The following is a 20,796-nucleotide window of genomic DNA, read 5'->3' as shown; positions in this document are numbered from 1 at the left end:
AGCAGTTTATTTCTTAAATCTTAACGAGAAGTTGTCATTTTCTTTGTACAAATCAGCCAAACCTTGGAGAGTTATAAATCTGTATGGCTTTGATAGGTCTATGCTTTCAGTAAAAGAGGATAGGTTTATAACTGCACATAGAACAAGTTCAGCCTTTTTCTCCACAGCCATATCTGGAGAATGACTTTTCTTTTTCCTTTCTGCTTGATGGTTTTCCACAGACCTCTGTGGTATGTTTGCTAATCACTCATAATTCTGTAAAAGTATGGCCTTCAGTAAGAGCCCACATCTCTCGGTAGTTGCATTTGCCCATAGATATCTGTAGGGCAACTGTTTAGTTAGTTAGAACAAAGCCACACACTCCCTCACCACCCACACTGCTTTCAACTGTTAAAGTCTTCCCAATTGCAAAAACAAAACTCAAAACAGAACTTATGTAATCTTTAAATTGAATATTATTTCTGAAAACAGAAATAATTGTTCTGTGCTTTTTTACACAAGCCATTTGTTCTTGCACTGGAACTGGACACTGAATCCAGTAATTTATATTCCTCCCAGCTAGCTATATAGGCTGTTAGTTTATCATCCCTCCTTCAGTCCTTTAGAAGATTTAAAGAAATAAATAGACAGGGAGACCTATTCTAGCCAAAGGTCTCCTTCTTGCATTATCCACAAGACTTGTTTTCATCATGTGGATTAGCAGAGTGTCTTTGCCTTTATGTTTTTCAGGATTATTTTAGGTGTAAAATGGCAAGGAGCTGTTGTTCTGAAAACACACTGATGCTCATTCAGAGTGAAAAAGAGTATTAAACAGATATCAGACGTGAGATTTGGAGACACAAAAAAAGGGGCGGGAGAAGAAAATCTAAGCCCTGCTAGTCTTAAGTCAATGCTCAAGTTTAACTGGTATCATTTTAATTTTTAACTTGAATTAATGCTGTGGGTTCTGGGTCATGTCCTGGCGCCGGTGATGTAACAGCTCTCTAGAAAGATGCTGTTTGTGATTGAATTAAGATTTCTAGGCCACCACAATGGTATAGCCTAAGTACATAATTAAGAGATGAATACCTAATGCGCCCTTAACACAGATCAGCACTCCAAATACTAGTACATTTTTTCCAGAATATATTATGACACTCTAAATTGGCTTTTTGCTTCGTGCTCTCCTGTACTGCTTCATTGGAGAAGGATTAAAATCTTCTGTGGTTGAGGCTTAACTTGCAAGTGTGAGACACAGCACTTTGTCTTGTATTTGGTATTTATTCTGGTAAAATTTTAGTCATGTGTATGAACTATAAGCTGTTCTTAAATCCCCATTGGAAAGTATATGTTTGAGAGTTTCTGTTACAAATGGTATGAAAGTGTGTTTTCAGATAAGGATGGAAAGGAAATGTGCATTTTGAGAAATTGCTTCTGTTTCTTCTGTCTTTTGACATTGTGCTAAATTTTCAGATAAACAAGCCACTTATCTGTGTGCACTGCACTTGGTGACAGCAATTGCTCCATAAAAAAATTTGATCTGAAGAGATGGCTCTCTAGGCATGAAATGAGGAAGGTCCCTGACAAAGACCATGAGAAGGTTTCCGATGTAATGAGCAGCTAGTTAAGAGTAATATTCAATTCTTGAAATATTTGGCACCTAATTCTGGAGAGATTGACACAAATTGCATGTAGGTCTTCATCTGTCCTACTCAAAGGCAGATGATATAGTCCAAAGCTAAACATTTTTCTGATACCCCCAAAATTGTCCCATAGAGTGAGTGGAAATTTGCTCCTTTTGACTATAGGCGGAAGTGTTTTCCTTTTTGTCTGAGATGAAAATGATCTGGTGTGTTCACACATAGAGATTCCACTTCCTTTGCTTGAAGGTTGATTAACATCTTTGAAGTTATGAGAGCTTGTCATGATGTTCAAATACTGAAATTCGATCTTTGTTTAAATTAATAACAGGATTCTACCTTTGTTAAATGTTGCAATTGCTTTTTTATAGAGATGTAAGGAGGGGAAGGAATATAAAAAGATAATTGTGTGAGCTACAGTGCTTGGCAGTTGCTGAGTCCTGAGATGAGAGAAGAAAATTTGAAATTCACACTCCTTGTTTTGTTTGTTAGGTCATGAGAGAATGGGAGGAGGCAGAACGCCAAGCAAAGAACTTGCCAAAGGCTGACAAGAAAGCTGTTATTCAGGTAAAAGAGAATACTTCTGCAACCTTATCAACTGGGACTGCAGTTAAAATGCAGTGGTTGTGAGTGGTGATGTAATTTCAAAACATATTTACATGGAGATTTAATGTTATTTTCTGCTCTTACTATCTTTGTTTCCAGCTGTTAGAAGCTGCTGGTGTCTCTGTGCTTAACACCCAGTCCCTGGAACAAAAGTGCAGAAGAGAGAATTTTGACTTCTCATCAGTGAGAACTGACAAATCAGTTCCCATAAGCCCTTTTCAGAATTTAGGCTGTGATAAACCAGTAAGCTATGGGATGTAATCTCAAAGCAGAGATGGAAAATATGATTTAAGGAAGGAATCATCATCAGTTTAATCTGGAAGAAACTCTCTGCCAAAACATCTTTTATCCAAAATTATAATTCAAAAATTCTGACAAGCCTAGACACTACTTGAAACCCACTGTGGCTGTGTTAGATATTATTCAGCACTGCTAGAATGATTTCAGTGCAAAACTATAAAAAGGTAACATTTAGAACCAGACTGCATTGCATATTAAATCCCACAGCTTTGCTCTCTCTGCATTATATCCACTCAAGCTTTTCCTTTAATGGAATGAGTCTGGATTCAGTTTTTCTTCCTGGTGGCCAATTTATAAGGAATTATAGTGACTCTGTACAGGTTGAATGTTTTTTTTCCACTATGTAGATTTGTTTGTAAAGTTACTTTGATACATGGAAAGCCTTTGCGATTGCAGGAGACGAAGTCTTGTCAAACTCCATCCTTTTCTATACTGAATTCTCTAAAATTGATCACAGTCACAGTGGTCATGTGAAGGATTCGCTGGTAGTTGTGCTGAACACGTAGGGAATGTTTGATAGATTTTAAAAAAATGTGGCCAGGTGTTCAGAAGCAGTTCCTACTGGAATCAATAAGAGGGACATTCAGCACAGAAGTTCTGGAAGCCAGACTGACGTGTGGAATCATTTTGGTGATTTGCAGGCAGATTTTCATGTCTATTGTTCTCTCTGGTGTCTTCACTGCTTCTGTTGTGATGAGTGTTTTTTTCAGCATTTCCAGGAGAAAGTGGAATCTCTGGAACAAGAAGCAGCAAATGAAAGGCAACAGCTTGTGGAGACTCACATGGCACGGGTGGAGGCCATGCTGAATGACCGTCGCCGCATTGCTCTGGAGAACTACATCACAGCATTGCAGACTGTCCCACCCAGAGTAAGTGCAATATCACCATCTCTATTGGCTGTGTCAAGGTCACTTTAGTCATCCCAGGGAAAAAGAATGTATGCCAAATAAAGACCAGCAATGAAGCACTGACTGTGCAGTATCTACTGCTGCTATCAGACAGTTTGAAAGTTTAAAGCTTTGATATAGCGTGCACACAAATACAAACACAGGCACACACCCCATACCAACATGTACATACATACATACATATAGATACCTAGGTAAATAGCATGAAAATGCCTGAAATTGTAGCTGTTTACAGATTCTGATAAAGGATGATGATGATGCAGTCATTCTGAGTGTGGTATGCAGTAGGATACTTCATTAGGTCAAGAGTGAGCTTAAGGATAAGGGTACCTGTGTTCTTGTTTCATATATTGAATTGTTTAAATGTTTGGTGAAGGATTTGGGGAGGATTGTTGGATGGTGTGAAAATACCCCACTGGCAATTCAAATTTGGCTGTTTGATATGATGGCTCTTAGTGCTGTAAACACTAAATCCAGAATGTGGATTTGAATGGAATTATTACAGACACTATATCTGTGATGTTTTTGTTTAATCTTTAAACAGCCAGTCTATAGCCTTCATAAAAATGAGAATCTTTGTGAATCCTATGGGAAAACAGTTGAATATTTTACATAACTCTCATCTCTTGAATGCTTCCTAGATGGAAAAAACATTATGTGACTAAAAGCCTTTTGAATCATTAGTGTAAGATGGATCCACCAGTTCCTAAATCTGGTCTCATAGGAAATTACATCAATATATTGACTACCCTAGTAAAATTACATATTTTAAGTGAATTTCCTTTCGTAGAGAAACCTGCTCATTGAGTGAGCATGGAAAAATGATTGTAATCACAATTCTTTATCATCATCAAACTTCTTCTTCACCTCTTGGTGCAAAACTGTGAAGTAGAAGAGTACTCTTGAGTTGGCTGTCTGTCACAGAGTAGCTGTATGAAGAATTAGTCTGCATTTTGCAGCATAGTGATTTGTTGAAAATGAAGCAAATGTATATTAAATTGAGTGGATGATGTTACTTGGTCTGACTATGAGATGCTGTGTGTTGTAATCTATGACTGCTACAAGTGTAGTGAAGGGCTTAGACTCCAGTGTCCAGCAGACACGTTTGCAAGTTATGGGCTGGTATGCAGCTTTCTTTAGGAGATAGGTGTCTGCCACTCAGAACTGAACATGAGATGTGTTGAGTTCACAGAAGGGCTGCAGGTCCTGTTCTTCTGCTTTGCGGTTTTGAGTTCACCTCAGATGCAGTTTCACATTTGGCTTCAGGCAATCAGCTCTTGCTATGAAGTTGAGCCTTGTGTGATTGTAACTCTGTCTGAAAACTATCCCAGAGAAATTATTTTGTTTTCTTCTCGAGTCAGAACGGCCTCAACTCTCTCAGCCTGTCTTGATAGGTGAAGCGTTCCAGACCTCTGATCATGCTCATGGGCTTCTTTGGACATCCTTCTTGTATTGGCATCCCCAGAGCTGAACACAGTATTCTAGGTGAGGTCTTATGAGAGCAGAGCAGAAGGGGACAATCACTTCACTTGCTTCTTTAGATGCAGCCAAGGTTTTATGGACTGCTTGTGCACATTTCCAGCTTATGTTGAGTTTTCCATCAATCAGCACCCCCAAGTCCTTCTCCTTGGGGCTACTTTCAATCCATTCTCTTCCCAGCGTGTATTTGTGCTTGGAATTACTCTGGCCCAGTTGCAGGACCTTCCACTTGGCCTTACCGAACTTCATGAGGTTCACATGGGCCCACCTCTCAAGCTTGTCAAGGTCGTTCTGGATGGCATCCCTTCTCTCCAGCAAGTCAACCACATCATATAGCTTGATGCTGTCCACTAATTTGTTGAGGGTGCACTCAATCCCACTGTCCTTGTCACTGGCAAGGATGCTAAACAGCACCTGTCCCAGTATGGACCCCTGAGGAACACTGCTCATCATGAATTTCCACTTGGATATGAAGCCACAACATTTCAAGTGTGACCATGCAGCCGATTCCTTATCCACTGAGTTGTCCATCTGTCAAATCTTTCCAGTTTGAGACAAGTATGTTGTGTCAACTACTTTGCACAAGTCCATACTTAAAGTGGTAAGGTCTCTTAAATAAAATTAGAAGAGTATTAGAGTTTAAACTGAAAAAGACGTTGTTTTTAATTGAAGTATGTATTGTATTGGCGGGGGAGGTGTAGTGTTTTTCGTGTGCTGTTTAATCACTTGGATGTGTTGTCCACATATCCTATCTCTTCTGCAGGAGTTTTTCAGATGTTACATGGATCACTGTCCATGCCAGTGTCACAAGAGTTTGTCAGGACACCACTCTGAGCAGCAAGGGAGTCAGGAATCTCGTTCAGAAATAACGTAACTTCAAGATCTATTACAAATAATTTTTTGGCAAAACCAAATACTTGTTCTGTTATTTTCTCAGAAGCACTGTCATGCAAGGTGCCCAGAAAGTTAAATTTTATCCTCATCTCTATTTCGCAGTACAGCTTAACTGTGCTTCTATACTCTGTTGTCTTTAAAAATAGTGTGTAGCTGTTCAGTATCCGGTGTCAAAATGCCATATTGTTTCATCCCACTCGATGGTTTTAGTACAGAAAAGAAGGATTAATGGCTCTTGGAACTAATATGCTTCTAGTTTTTAAAACAGTTGGAGATTTTCCCCTTCATTTTGGAAGTTAAATAGAAGAATTCAAATGCATCAGTCTCTGCAAGCAAGCTGATTCTATAATTTGCTTTTATTTCCTTTCTCGTGTGCATGTCAAATTTACTTGGATTTATGTCTCCCTGTTTAATCTTTGTTGGTAGCAGGGGCTCATTCTCTGTGGGAAGTCAGGGGGAGGAGGTGTGGTGAAGAGAAATGCAGTTCACAGTGGTGAAATAAAGGGTTTCAGAGCAAGGAAACATACAGGAAATCTATGAACGGTAATTAATTAACCTCCTTATATTTTGCACAGAGTAAAATGAGCATATAGTAATTAAACTCAGTTTAGAATGTTTCTCTTGCACTTCAGAACTGTTTCACTAAAATGCAAATTACTGCTGTTCAGAGCAGGGATAATTAAGATCAACCCTAGCTTGTACATTAACCCATTTGAATTTATTTCCTGTATGTTTTCTTGTTTCCCTTAATGTCCTTTCTGGTACCATTTGTGCCTTGAGTCTGTTCCTATGGTGAGAGCTTACTGTGGTCTGAAACTAGACATGTTCAGCTATTTGGACTTGGAAGAAAGATCTGCAGAGGGGCCCTTACTCAGTGCTTCTGTGTTCTGGAAGTTCAAAGCCTTTTTTGGGTCCAGCAAAGTTGCTGAGGAAATACGCAGTTGGAGGCAGGCAAAAGTATAACTGCTGATCTGATAAAAATCCTCCTGCTATAGGAGAGATCAGTCCAGCTCTAATACTCCATCCTCCATCCTGCTCACCTAAACATGAAAAGTTACAGTTTCTCACATATGCTGAGTTTTGTGGGATTTATAAAATAGACAGCATGGATTTCAGCTCAGCTTTTAAACCAGGTCAGACTGAGGAAGATGGTTGCTTAATTCAGGTTTTAGAGTAGATTCTGAGGCTTTTAGGTGAATAAAACCACACTTCCTTGTTTTTTCTCTAGTCTTGACTTGAGTTTAGGACTTGAGCATGTGGTATAGTCATACTCTTCATCTTGCCCAGTAGGATTTCTCATATGAGCAACTAAAGACAGAGAGGCAATTCCAGATGGATATCATGGTCTGCAAAACTTTGGCAGATTCATCATAACTAAAATCCAAAGTTTTAAAAGAACAGAGACAAAATTTAATTTGTCAGAGTTGAATAAATTTAAATCTTGTAAAAGCAAATGATGAGGTGGAATCAAATGCTGTTTTCACTTTGTTCTTTCTCAGGAAAATCCTTGAGAGAGAAGGCAAAGGGAAATTTTGAGTGCTAATAGCAATATATTTGTTATGTGTGGTAATGCACTTTCTTACAAACTAGCAGAAATGATGAGAAGACATCTTTAATTCGACGTAAAATGTGGAATAGGGGTTTCACATGAATGAAAAGTCTTTCTGTCATTCTAGCCAGCCATCCTTGAATGTTCCTAAAATGAACTGCAGTTCCAGTATCAAATCCAACCCATGAATCAATAACATAGCAGGTAAAATACATACCTAATATACTATATAAGGTATCCTTAAAAATGGAATGAAAAAAAAACAATTGTTGTGCATTTCAAGAGCAGTTATCAGAAAGGACTGGTGATTGATGTTTCTCTAAAGGCAAGATGAAATGGAAAAATACAGCATTGTGGATCTTTCCTTTCTGGTTTAGAGTGAATTTTGGTCAAAATGACAAGCGAGCTCAGAATTTCCCACAGAAGTTCCATGGCACACAGACATGGGAGGTTATATTTTAAATACACAGAAGTACATTCGGATGGTTTTCATGTTGTTTCTCTGCAGAAAGTATTTTGAATTTCCATAGAGAGAGCATAGGTTATATTTGTAGCAATCCAAAATAATTCTGATGTTTCTGTTTTCCAGGCTCAATGAAATAGCACTTTTTCACCACTCCATTAAAATCTGAAATGATAAACTAGATAATCTGAAATGATAAGCTAGTATAGAGGTCATATATGTGTATGCATGTATGTGTATGTACAAAATAAATATGTGTATATTTTACCAGTTAGACACTGTTCTCAGGCATTTTAGACCACATATATGATTTAGTGAGGTTAGGGTTAGGAGTAGACCAGTGGGTTTCCTTGTAAATGACCTGTAGAAAAAGAATTAGGTTTTTGTTCTCTAAATTTTCAGATGTGAATGAACCTACCTTATCTACATTTCAAGGAAATTGTAATAGTAGCAGAGCCAAAACTTAGAAGTGAGAGAGAGTGAAGAAAAAGTTGTGAAAATTGTAAATGATTTTAATTGTTTTATAAATAAACAGTAAGTAACATTTTCTGCTGGCTAGAACAAAACCAAGCTAAATCCTTGCTAAGACCAGCAGAGAATGTAATCACTAAATATTCACTACTTAGAATTGTGTTTGAACAGCTTCTGGTGGGCTGCCTTCTGTAGGGTTCTTCTACTGTGTTTGATAAACTAGTACTATCGATCTAAGTCATGTTATGATATGAGTATTGTCTTCATATGGCTTATGTGTGTCAATTTATTTCCTCCAGAAGGATTCTGAAGTGCTTTTAAGCATTTATTACATAGAATTCTTGCCTTTTGAAATGCCTTAAAAGGTGAAGTAGAAAGAGAGCCCATGTTCTCCAATAGTTGATACTGGGAACACCTTCCATGGTAAAGGACAGAACAATCCTTGGTCAGCAGATCCCATTGGTGTGTATTTGGAGATAAACTGCAACATGAATATTATTATTTCATTGTTAAAGAAGAATGTCAGTAATCTTGTCTCTAAACTGATTCTACATTAAATAAAGGCACCTTTATTTCATGCTGATTAAATAGTCAGTGGGGTTGGGATTCACCACTGGGTAGCAAAAGTTTCCATCAATGATTTGTGCTCTGCTTAGGCTTGTCTTGTACAGCTGGAAACCTTTTAATAGGTTGTCAGGATTGCATCTATATATCCCCAAAGAACTGCTTTACTAAGAGAGTAGACATACTCCCTGCAATTTTAGGTAGAAAGGTATCTTTTTAATGATGCCTTGTCAGCTTGAATAGCATACCTAAACTGCACAGGTAGTCTGTGAATTTGTCTACAATGGACCGGATAGATTGAATATATGTGCAAGTGCCAACACACAAAAACTAATACTTTGACACATGCTACAAAACTAACAAGATTTGAGTCTAACAACTAAAATACAGTCAGATGACAGGTCATCTGTTCATCTGTTACAGTAGCTTCTAAGAGGACTATGATCTGGCTGTGCTAAGTGTTGGATAAAAAGCAAGTGGAAAAAGTTTCATGGGCATAAATGACATGTCTTTAGACATTTATGTGCTTGAAATAGTTCAAAGCTGCTTGTAACAGGAGACTTTGCACTACTTCACTCAACATTACTGTATGTGTGCTTATTAGGTGTGTTCATATTATTCTTTACATTGGCCTAAAAAATAAATATGTGCCATGCTAATGTGGCTTTCTAGTCAGTTCAGGGTTTTCCAATTCTCAGTAAGCAATGTTATTCCTATCTAAACCACATTCCTTGTGAAGTGATACGCATTCTGAATTTGGAGCTGGATCCTCTTGCTCAGGAAGTCACCAATCATTCTGGTTACTAGTTCAATTGCAGTTGCCAGAAATGTTGGCCGCTTATTTAAGATAACTAAAAACATGCAGATAATGGAAGTCACATTGGGAATATCCTGGTCTCTTTTAGAGGAAAGCTGATAAAAACAAGCTGACAAAGCAAATACAGCTGAAAATAATAGTATTATTTCATGATAGTTAAGTAGCCCCTGCTGGCTGATTCAGGTTAGTTATTCTGCGAGAGATTTTTTTATGAGCTAGCCTGTGGAGCCATTCCTTTCCTCTGGACCACTTAGAGTGGCTGTTCCACTCTACCACATTACAAGAGTTCATACCACCACTTGATGCAAGAGGTTTGGGGGCAAATCCTGCTGCAGAAAGTACGTACATGAGTGTGATTTCTAAGCAGAAGTGGTTTACTTCAATGTGGATGTAATACAGTATGGAGATGGGATTTGGGATTAGAGGTATTTTTGCTAATCCACAAATTTGTTCAAAGTTTGCAAGCAATAGATCTGCAATTCTAGGCATAGAGGAGAAAAATAACTTCTGCCTGTTAAATTTGGTCCTTATTTATGGTAACCACAGGTGGGTATGCGAAGCCCTGCAGAGATCTGTGACTACTTTGCACTGGCCCTAGCAGGTTAGCCTTCAGCAAAGGCCCACAAGTCTTTAGCCAGTAGCATTTCAAAGTTGTGGAGGGGAAGATTAGAGGTCTGAACTGATCTCCATTGCATCTGGGACATTTAATGGCTATTTTAGGAAGAGGAAGCAGAGGCATTTTAAGAGGACTCTTCAGTAAGTAATGCCTCATATTATAGTCTGTTATATTGGCCCATGATGTCAGAGGCAGATGGTGGTATGGCAGTAGAAGTTGAGCCTTCCTACAAATATTCTGTTACATTTCGTCGCCATGTGACAGATGGCAGCAGAGGGGCAGTCTGGCACAATGGCATCTGACATGGAAGTGCATGTGAATCAAAGATGTGTCACTGAATTCCTCCATGAGGAAAAAATGGCACCCATTGACATTCATTGACACTTGCTGTACATTTCTGGAGACCAAACAGTGGATGTGAGTGCAGTGAGGCAGTAGTGATAACGATAGTGGGTCGTCTCTGCTGGTACAGATTTTTATGAGGACAGCATGCAGGCTCTAGTGAAAATATACAGCTAATGGTGGAGACTGTGTTGAAAGACTGAGTTTTGTAGCTGTCAGTTTGCTCTCTCAAATGGTGTTATGGTGCACTTTGTATCTGCTGTACCTTCCATGGAAATAAATAGGAGGCATTACTTTCAGAGTGACATATGTATATCCTTCTGGCATTAGACATGACACTTCAATTTGAGTATTCCTTGAAGAAATAGAAATTAATTCATTTCTCTTTAATGTACACAAACCTGCTATTTTGATGTGCTTCAGGGGAACAAATGATGAAATGTCAGGAAAGGGAACAATATTTTCTGTCTTCAGAAAATTACTATTTTAAACCTTAGTGATCTTCTAGCCTTTATTCCTATAAACTGTCACAGCTGGCATTTCATTTTGTTTTGCCATTATAGTAATGTTGTAGGGATTGTTTACTTTTCAACATTTGTTCATGGTTTCTTGCAACTTCATCACAGGCTGATTGACTTTTGGTGATTTGGAGTTATTTTCCTCACAAATGAATTTTCTGTCATGGAACTACTAAGTTTAATCCTTTGGTTAGGAATGGCTTCACATCTCTCTGTCTGAAAGATCCTCAGATAACCTTTGTTTTACTTTCTTTGGACGTCTTAAAATCTATTGCCTCTCTCAAGCAAAGAAATTCTTCACTCCTCAAGCTCTGTGGCTTAGTATTCATATCTTGTGTAAATGTTAAATTAGTTTAGAATCTATATTTGACCATGAATCTAAGTCTTCCTAAAGCTTCAGCTTCGCCCACAGTTCTTTCTGTTTCAGAAAGCTGTGCACAGAGCTTCTGATGCTTATTTTGTTGCTTCTGCACCCGTTCTTCTGGATCTGTGCCAGTACCCAGTGAGGCTGCTCCCTTCTTCTGCTCATTCTTTAATTTCCTGCACAGTAAGATCCCCATACCCTTCCTTCTCACCCATGTCAGCTTCATTTTTCTCACTATTCAGCAGCTTCAGAAAAAATGCACAAGCACAACCACGCAAGCAGAGTTGGTGAAGGGGGCTGGATTTCCAACGTCACCCTAAACACTGAGTTAAAAGTGAAAGTCTTAGTTTCATGGTAGGAAAAACTTCCCTTCTTTGCAGTCTTCACTGCTGTACCATCAGTCTGTGTATATTTTTCATGTTCCCTTCAGCTGGAGTTCTCTCCTTTGTTCATGTTTAGTTGTATGCCTTGAGGTATATAATTATATTTTTGTTACTTCCCCATATTTATTTTTATATTAATTTTAGTAAGTAAAACCACCTGAAATGTATACATAAACTTTTTTTTTTTTTAAATCTGATACCCAAGTGGGCTACTTTGAGAAGATGTGTGCCCTCCATACCTCAGCTATTCCTTTCCTCTTTGTTTCTTCTGCTCACATAGCAATATTAGCAGAACAGAGCAGTCCTGAATTTGTTTAACAAGTTTTGTAGTCAAATCTGTCTGATTACTCCTCGGCTTTGATAGAGTAGTGCTTTCAGATAATCTTCTCTGCAGGTGCTTAGCAGTTTATTAATCTTCTGGTTTGATTCTGTATGCATTCTATTTGATAGTTGATACTGGTTAATAAAATCAGTTTTAGTCTTTTGCAGTTTTAACTGTAGTTAATAGATATTGATCTCAGTTGAGCATGCAACGTAATAGTTGTTCTGTGCTCCGGTTTTGGGGCATACCTCCAATGTATGGAACTAAAACATGTGTTGTTCTAAATTTAATTCTAAATTTATTTCCTGTTTCTTCCCTATAGCCTCGTCACGTATTCAACATGCTGAAGAAGTATGTGCGTGCTGAGCAGAAAGACAGACAGCATACTCTCAAACACTTTGAACATGTCCGGATGGTAGACCCAAAGAAAGCAGCCCAAATTAGATCTCAGGTAATCCCCACTGAGAGTTAGTGGGGTCACATTTCTTGTAACCGTTGTGAGTTTTCTGTCAACTTACTTTTTAAAAAACATTTGACTACTTTCTGTGGGCAGTTTTAGATGGAACAAAAAATAGATTGTTTTCCTGCAGAAGATCAAGACAAAGTGATGTAGTAGCCGTGTGGGTGTAATTTATCTTTTGAGAAGAACTGAAAAGCAGGTTTTCTGTCTGTCAAAACAGTGAACCAGTCATGAGCACTTCCCAAGAAGCCATCCAGAGCAGTAATGCCCAGGGCCTTTATTACTGCTTTGGTAAATAATACCTCGAGGAAAATGTTTCTAATAGATTTAGCTATATGGTTATGCTTCACTTAACTGAAGCAGCAAAACCAGAAGTGGTACAGCCATCTGACTGCAACCAGTCTTTTTGTAATCATTGGAGAGGTACTTGTAATGTCTATAAATGTGATTACTGCAATGCACTCGAGTTTAACATAGTTTTTAAAATGTGCATAGTAGTTCGTGGCATTTTAACTGCTGAATGTTACTGCAGTCCTCAATGTGTGTGTTTTGGAACAGCTTTTATGTTATCTCTGTAAATCATGGAGGGTGAGGAAGCAAAAAAAACACAGAAGATATAGCTGGCTTTCAAAACAGCAATTAAAATTGTAGGCAGAACGGATAAGCTGCTAAAAGCGTGTGCTGTAATCTGCAGAATCTTCCTCTGTTCCCTCTGCAGGATGCAATAGGAAGCTCTGTTCCAGCCACACAGTTATGAACTGATTGGCATTGCTAAAAGCCAAATCAAAACCATATACCTCATTGAATGGCATGATTTGCATATTAGAATTATGAAACAGCTATTTCAGCCAGACTTGTACATGGAGATCATGCTAGCTTGAAATTGCTAGAGTTAAAAATGCACACTTCTAAACATCTTCTGCAGTGATCTTGATTTTCTTTTCTCTCAAATATGATAGCATGTCCTTTTACATCTTACATTACTTCAATTTCTAAAACATTGGATTGTTAAATCACAAAAACCAATGGAATTTTGCAGACTACAAGCTGTTTGGCAGCACATGTGAAGAATGGAAAGTGACATTTGGATACAGGAAATACAGTTATTGTTTTGTATATTGCCATAGGGATGTGTATTTCCATAACATCTTCGCTTCTTGAATAGGTCAGAAGGTTGAAGGAATGTAGGTTGGAGGATCTACCAGGAGTTTTTATTTCAGTGGAAAATGGAAAAAACAAAATTGTTCAGAAGCATAAATTTTTTCACTGAAATTGCTGTATGTAACCTATTTTCTTGTTTGGGCTTAAAATTGCCTTTGTCAGTAGTCTATGTCCTCCAAGGTGTACCTCTGTGTTCCTTGCTGTTGAAGAGAGGTGATACTTGCAGAGTACCCTGGGGAGGATTATTGTGGGAAGTTGAAATTCTACCCATAGCAGCATGGAGGCACAACCTGAGGCAACAGTTAGAATCACCTGGGACAACACAATAATACTTCTGGTTGGAAATATTTTTTGAAATGTTTTCAAATGCTTTTAACAAGAGCATTCCATCTTTCTCCAGAGAGTAGCTGTTTCTTTTTGCAGTATTAGAATAAGGAGAAAGAAATAAAAAAAACCCAAACAGCTGATACATTTTGATCCAGCAATCAGTTGTGCCTCTCTTGGCTTGAACGGCATGCAGAAGGTTACAGTATTGAGCAAATGTACACATTATTGGAGAGTAAATGAGGCTGTGAATTTCTGCTACAGCAGTTGTTTGTGTACCCCCACAGCGAATGTAAATTCTTGCTTTAAGTTACTTCATTCCCATGGTGTTACAGGTATTTGCTATGGAGGAATGTCTAGCACACTACTTGTGTAGGAGAGGTGAATATCGCAATGCATTTGACAGTTTCAGCACATGGAGCATATTATTCCTACTTTACTTCAAATAAAAACTGTCTTGCTTTGCAAAAAAAAAATTTGTAAAATTTTTTATAATAGCTACTAATAATAGTATTCGTATTCCCCTCCTTAAAATATTTCTATTTCTTTAGGTTATGACACATCTACGTGTGATATATGAACGCATGAATCAGTCTCTCTCCTTCCTCTACAATGTGCCTGCTGTAGCTGAGGAGATCCAGGATGAAGTCGGTATGCAAACTGTTAATGTAGAAAAACAAAAATATTTGCTTGATAAGAAATCACCACTAAAAGCTAAATTGCAGCATCTTACTTCTATTGATACACTGTCCCAGCTTACAAATAGAACAAACTTACTTATGAATTATGAATTATAATGAATATAAACTTGTGAATATGAACTATCAGACAGACTAAATGGAAAAGCTTGTTCATAATTTGCTTTCAGAATTTTCCTGTTTCTTTAAAAAATGCAATTTCATTACCATTATATGTAAACTTCATTAATTCCTGTGTAATCTATGCAGTAACATAATCATACAGCCTTTGTTGTTAATATATTCCATGTAATATGTTAATATACATTTGGAGCCTCCATGCTATGTGGAAGCAGCTGTTAACAATCAGTAGCTTTATTAAATCCTTCCTAGGTTTGGATATTTAATTTAATGTGGCATTTACTTTAACTGATGCAGTCATTTGGGAAATCCCTCAGCTAAAGAATAGTTAAATTCACAAGAATTTGAGAAAAATGTAGGTAACAACTAGGGTTTATTAAATACAACTTGGCAGTATCTTACCAGTCATGCATTTATTTAGTAAATTATTTATGAAACAAGGGAGCAAGCTGTGCCATTGCAATAAGGATGTGTTGGACAGAGAGTAGTGGTGGATTCCCCTGCACCCAAAGCACAGGTTAGGAAGCAGATGTGTTTACTTGTAAGGTAACTTTAGAAAGTGAAGGATGAGCTCAGAAAACAGAGCTGGGGAGGTGGTTATGAGACCATAAGGAGAGAGATTAATTCAACTACATTCTTCTGTTCTTCATAATTACAAGACACAAACAACAGTCTCAGTTTGCAGTTGTGGAGAGCTATTCAAATAAAACCCTTATTAATAAATTGAGAGTGTGTCATTTCTGTAGGAAAAGACCTGCTTGATATTAGGTGTTGGAGATAATAAGTTGTCGAGTTCGTTTGGTTTTTTTACCCATATTTGTCATTCTCTTGGTTGTATTTTTGCTTGAAGTTTCAATTTCTTCTATTATTAGTAAAGTTAATGCTTATTGGTGAGGACATTCATCTTAATTTTCTTTCCTGAATACTGAAATGGAATGGGAATTTCAGAGGCTTTGAAGAGACATGGGAGCTGAAATCTGTTAACTGCTAAGTGGTTTACAAAAATCTGACTCCTAATCTCAAATGTAATACTAATTTTTAGGAGGAAAAGAGACTAAAATTAGTAGGGTATTATGTCCTAGTGAGATGAGACGAGCTAAGAATTTATCAGTCTCTGAAGTATTTTTTCCCTACCTTGATTTTCTGGGGGGATGTGGTTTGGGATATAGTATAATTTCTTCAAAGCATTGCAAAATGTAAAGCAATGAAAAATATGTTCTTATATTGGGAGTTATTAGGCAGTAAAAATTAAAAACTACACTATTAGATCTGGGCTTTATAAAATAAAATAATTTGCAGTGTAGAGAAGGAAGTTTATTCTCTTCCAGGATAGACATTCTCTTTCTTGGTAACACTGACTTTATAGATATACATATGGCTTTTATGGAAAGTTCTAAGACGTCATTCCTTTCTGTTGAAGAAGACAATATCTTTCCAGCTTTAAGCACAATGATGAGCCAGCTTCAGATCTGTTTTGAAATTAGTGACCTTCTTAGCCTTGGTACTCTTCCTAAATGCATGGAAAAGGAGATCTAATACTGCTGCTAAATCTACGAAGAAGTAAAAAACTAATAAAATTGTACTTTGTAAGGTTCCCCAAGAAGTACTACAACTATCATTAAAAAGACAAATGTTTTAGTAAATACTTTCTTTGGAACCACTTGCTTAGAAAGTCCAGGCCAGTGACCAAGTTGGAAAATACCTAGGTAAAAACTATTGCAGGCAAGCAGCGTGTGACTAATAAATTATAAGTGAGGAAACAGTTGAAAGTAGTTCTTTTCTTAGGCTGCTATGATTCCAACTGAAATGGCTTATAAAACATAAGTTGTGTTTCTTTGTTCATTATGCTTTTGGTTGCTAGTTCCACACTTGACTGCAATGTTCTTCGTGAACAGTTTTCACCTTGAGGAACGAATAATCTTTGCTTTAGAATACATAGTTCTGACAAAATTACTTTTTCACTAGGTTAAACAAGTGGTTCTATGAGCAGCAGGACAGACAAGATCTTGTTTTCTGTGAATTTATGTTTTAACTCCTCCACAATAAGGTGCCACTTGTGACTAGATCTTCTCATTGCTAGAAATATTATGCCCCATTTTGTACAGTTTCTCCATGACCAGCTGTTGACAAATTTGAATCTCAGGGCTTCTGATTTACATATATATATATATATATATATGTGCGTGTGTGTGTATATATATATATATATATATATATATATATATATATAAAACTACAAACTAAACTAAATTAATTTTTTTCCTCTTATCTATCTGAAAGACTGCTAACAAGATTCACCCCTGAGAAGTAGGTGGTGTTCTTTCACTGGAAATGCACGTGGAGCTGAGGTGCTCCCTTATAATCTCTGTATTGTTTTTGAGATCTTTATGCAGTGAAGTTGAATTATATGAAATAGAATGCAGAGTTGTTCCTGGGACTTGGTGATTTCATGGACAATGTTTTCATCTTCAGCAGTCTGAAGATTATTTTAATTGGTGGCTTGTTGATTGTATGAATTGCAGTCTAACAGTTGGACATTCATAATTTCTTTTAAATAAAAGATATTTTAGAAGTTTGTAATCTCAAAAAGCAGGTTTAAGTCATAATTCTAAAGTGCAGATTCCAAAATACCAAACCCAGTTTTTATTCTAGATGCAGCCTTTTCAAGGGATCTCTTTAATGTCTTTATCAATAACTCCAGATGGTGCACCTTCAGCAGGTTTGCAGATGACACTCAGCTGAGTGGTACAGTTGATATGAGGAAGGCATGCCATCCAAAGGCACCTGGACAGGCTTGAGAAGTGGGCCCACATGAACCTAATGAGGCTTGACAAAGCTGAGTGCAAGGTGTTGCACCTGGGTTGGGGCAAACCCAGATATGTGTACAGATTGGGAGAAGAATTTATTGACAGCAGCCCTGCTGGACAAAAAGCTGGACAAGAGTGAGCAGTGTGCACTTGCTGCCCCTAAGGCCAACTGCATCCTGAGCTACATCAGAAGAGGGGTGACCAGCAGGGAGAGGGAGGGGATTGTCCCCTTCTGCTCTGTCCTTGTGAGGCCCTGCCTGGACTACTGTATCCAGGTCTGTAGCCTCCAGCACAAAAAAGTCATAAAACTGTTGGAGAAGGTCCCTTATCAGCAATTTGTTTGTGACCTGTTTACGTTTGTTGGATTAAACAGAAAATGACTTGAGTGTATAGATGTATAGGAAGACCCACAAGTCTTTGAGGAATAGAAAGCATCTCTTAAATGAAGTAAGGTGGTTTTTTTGCTGCTTAGCATTTGACAAATATGTAATGTGCAAGAGCCACATCAGGATGGCAGGAATGTGTTTTCGAAGGAAATTCAAGATGTGTAAGGAACAATGCTGCTGCCAGTCTAGACTTCAAGATGAGGCAGAGGGATAAAGGATCAGTGCAGCAGTTGCAGGGAGGGGTCTTTCTGACTGTGATTTTTTTATGATGGAGCTTGGAAAACAGGCAGACAGCTTGTGTAAGAGGCCATTTATCACTCTGGCTGCAAGTGATTTCTCAAACTGCAGTGATGCAAATGTGCTACAAACCATGTCGCTCTCTGCAACTGATGTAATCTTTGGCATTAAATAGTGTTTCTCACAGACAAGGATTATGAATATAAATAAAAGAGTGGCCCAAAAAATCTGAGAAGTGATATTTGGATGCTGCAAGATAATTTACCTACCTTGCTATTTGTACTCTCCTTTTCCCTCTATACCTTAATATGTATATAACTTCAGAGAAGCAATGATGGACTTTTTAATAGAAATCAGCAGTTTATTTTAGCACATCTTGCTTTAAATCCTTATTTGATTAGGCTGCTTATCCATGTATTAAAGGGCAGTTTATTGCCAGGAGTGGCATAGCCAGCACTGCTTCCAAATAAGAAGCTATAACAGAGTTCTGGGTATTAGTCAAATGAGTAGGCAATGAGCTGAATATCTAATTGTCTTTGCTGCTCTGTTTCCAAACTGATGTCCTCAAGTCCATCTTTTCTAGCCCCCCACTGATGAAATATTTAGCACCACCTAACTCAGCAGTATCCTAAGTAACCCTGAGCCGTCCAGTTATGAGTTATGAGCAAGTAATAAGTAAGAGAATATGATTTAATTTGTCCCTTGCCGAATAAAATCAAACTGCCATTATTTTATTATTCTGTTCCATTGCGCCTATTCTGTTCTTCTGCAGCACACTCATTATATAGCAGAGGGAGTGAACAAACACAAGCCGACTCCAGATCATTACATGCATTCAAATGCATACAGAATGTGGTGGTTCATGTGCCATTTGAATTATTTGTATGCTCTAGCTTAGCATTTGAACAAGAGAATTTTGCCTCTTGACATTTAGTTCACAACTTTTGTGAAGATTTGTAAATATTTTTAGAAAAAGCTTGACAACTGTAAATATAGGACAAGGCACAGATTAAAAATGTTTGAAGATTTGCTTTCTTTTAACCCTTTCTCTTTAACTATTAGGTCCCTATACCAGTCAGTTTGCATCTGCGCAGATTGTCTGGGTAACCAGACTACACTGAACTGCTGTTACTGAACTGCTGAGCTACGTCTGATATTTAGGCATTTCTAAAACCAACTGTTTATTTTCTAGCTGCTGATTTACTTATGGTCAATCCACAGCCTCGCTGCATTTCCTGCCACAAGCTGAATTAGGATGCTTTTCTCTGTTCCTTTTCTGGTATCCTTCTTAGGAAATTGTGAGAGCATTAGCTGTTTGCTGCAGGCTGACAGTCCAAAATGAAAACCACTGTGGTTTGGGAATTTATTTTGCAGAATCAAAACAAACCCTTGAGGTTTTCCCAAAAGCAAATTGTGTATCTTTTCTGATTGGTGCCATTTCTTTTGTGATTGTTTTCTTTATCTTCCTCTTAAAATGTTATGATTTTAATATGTAATCAGGTGATGTCTTTCAGACTACAGTGAACTTCTTGGCATCTCCTTTTTTTTGAGATTTTTCTTAAGATTTAGCTTAACAAAGAGAAGTCCATCTTCAGAAATGATATTTAAAATCATTAAAGTGATGCTTAGGATTTCTGCACCTTTATTTGAAGTTGGGTTGCTGTATTTAAGGTATCAGAATAATAAAGGGAAGTTGACATATAGTATATGTGTCAGTAGCTTTTAAAATGGTGTTGTAAGGTATGGTAATAATATCGTTCATATATCAAGTAAGAACAGTAATTACCTTATGACTCAGTTTCATTACATTACACTATAAAATATTAAGGAGCTTCTTGAAAATGCTCAGTGGTCGTGAAGATGTTAGCTAAAAACTAGGGATCAGTTCTAGTCTTCCTTTTAAAACTAGGGATGAAAGTACTGGTAACAGTTGTTTGATACAATTCACATCATGTACCAGAGTGGCTATAGGGTCTTATGTTGTTGTTGAAGGAGAACAGGGATGCTGAAATATGGATCATAAATGAATAAGCACTCTGGGATTTTTCTGTACTGGAGCAGACTAAGTGCAGTGAATCAGCGTAGATTAGGATAGGGAATTGTCATCTGTAGTGCGCCTCCTAAGCACAGTTAAGGTTTTGCACCAGGTTTTGACAAACCTGCTTAATTAAGTCACTGTAAATCATCTGGAGTCTGCAGTAGTGTTTTAACTCACATTTTGTAAGGACTGTTTCAGTTATCAATATTTACATTCTTGTTCCACTTCTTCATAGTATAAAGATGGTCTCTGACTGATCCTGAAATAGACGATGGAGAGTTCAGCTTGGTTGTTAGATAGAGCACTGTCCATGAGTGGATGAAGAGTCAGAGAAGAATTATTTTTCTGAA

At 37.6% G+C, this 20,796-nt stretch overlaps 1 protein-coding gene across 2 annotated transcripts in view; it reads left to right on the top strand.

The window, feature by feature from the left end:
* The window catches only part of APP (amyloid beta precursor protein), a 201,823-nt gene that overhangs the window by 144,717 nt on the left and 36,310 nt on the right, over positions 1-20,796 (top strand). For both annotated transcript variants that reach the window (XM_085241509.1, XM_085241500.1), the window contains 4 exons: positions 2,112-2,186; positions 3,236-3,394; positions 12,538-12,666; positions 14,712-14,811. In XM_085241509.1, the coding sequence (XP_085097635.1) occupies positions 2,112-2,186; positions 3,236-3,394; positions 12,538-12,666; positions 14,712-14,811 (463 nt within the window). The remainder of the gene's footprint in view (positions 1-2,111; positions 2,187-3,235; positions 3,395-12,537; positions 12,667-14,711; positions 14,812-20,796) is intronic.

This window comes from Meleagris gallopavo, chromosome 1, assembly GCF_905368555.1.
Source record: "Meleagris gallopavo chromosome 1, MGAL_WU_HG_1.1, whole genome shotgun sequence".
In the NCBI taxonomy this organism is placed as follows: domain Eukaryota; kingdom Metazoa; phylum Chordata; class Aves; order Galliformes; family Phasianidae; genus Meleagris; species Meleagris gallopavo.
The sequence above is the reverse complement of the archived record's forward strand: the minus strand, read 5'-3'. Positions and strand labels throughout refer to the sequence as shown.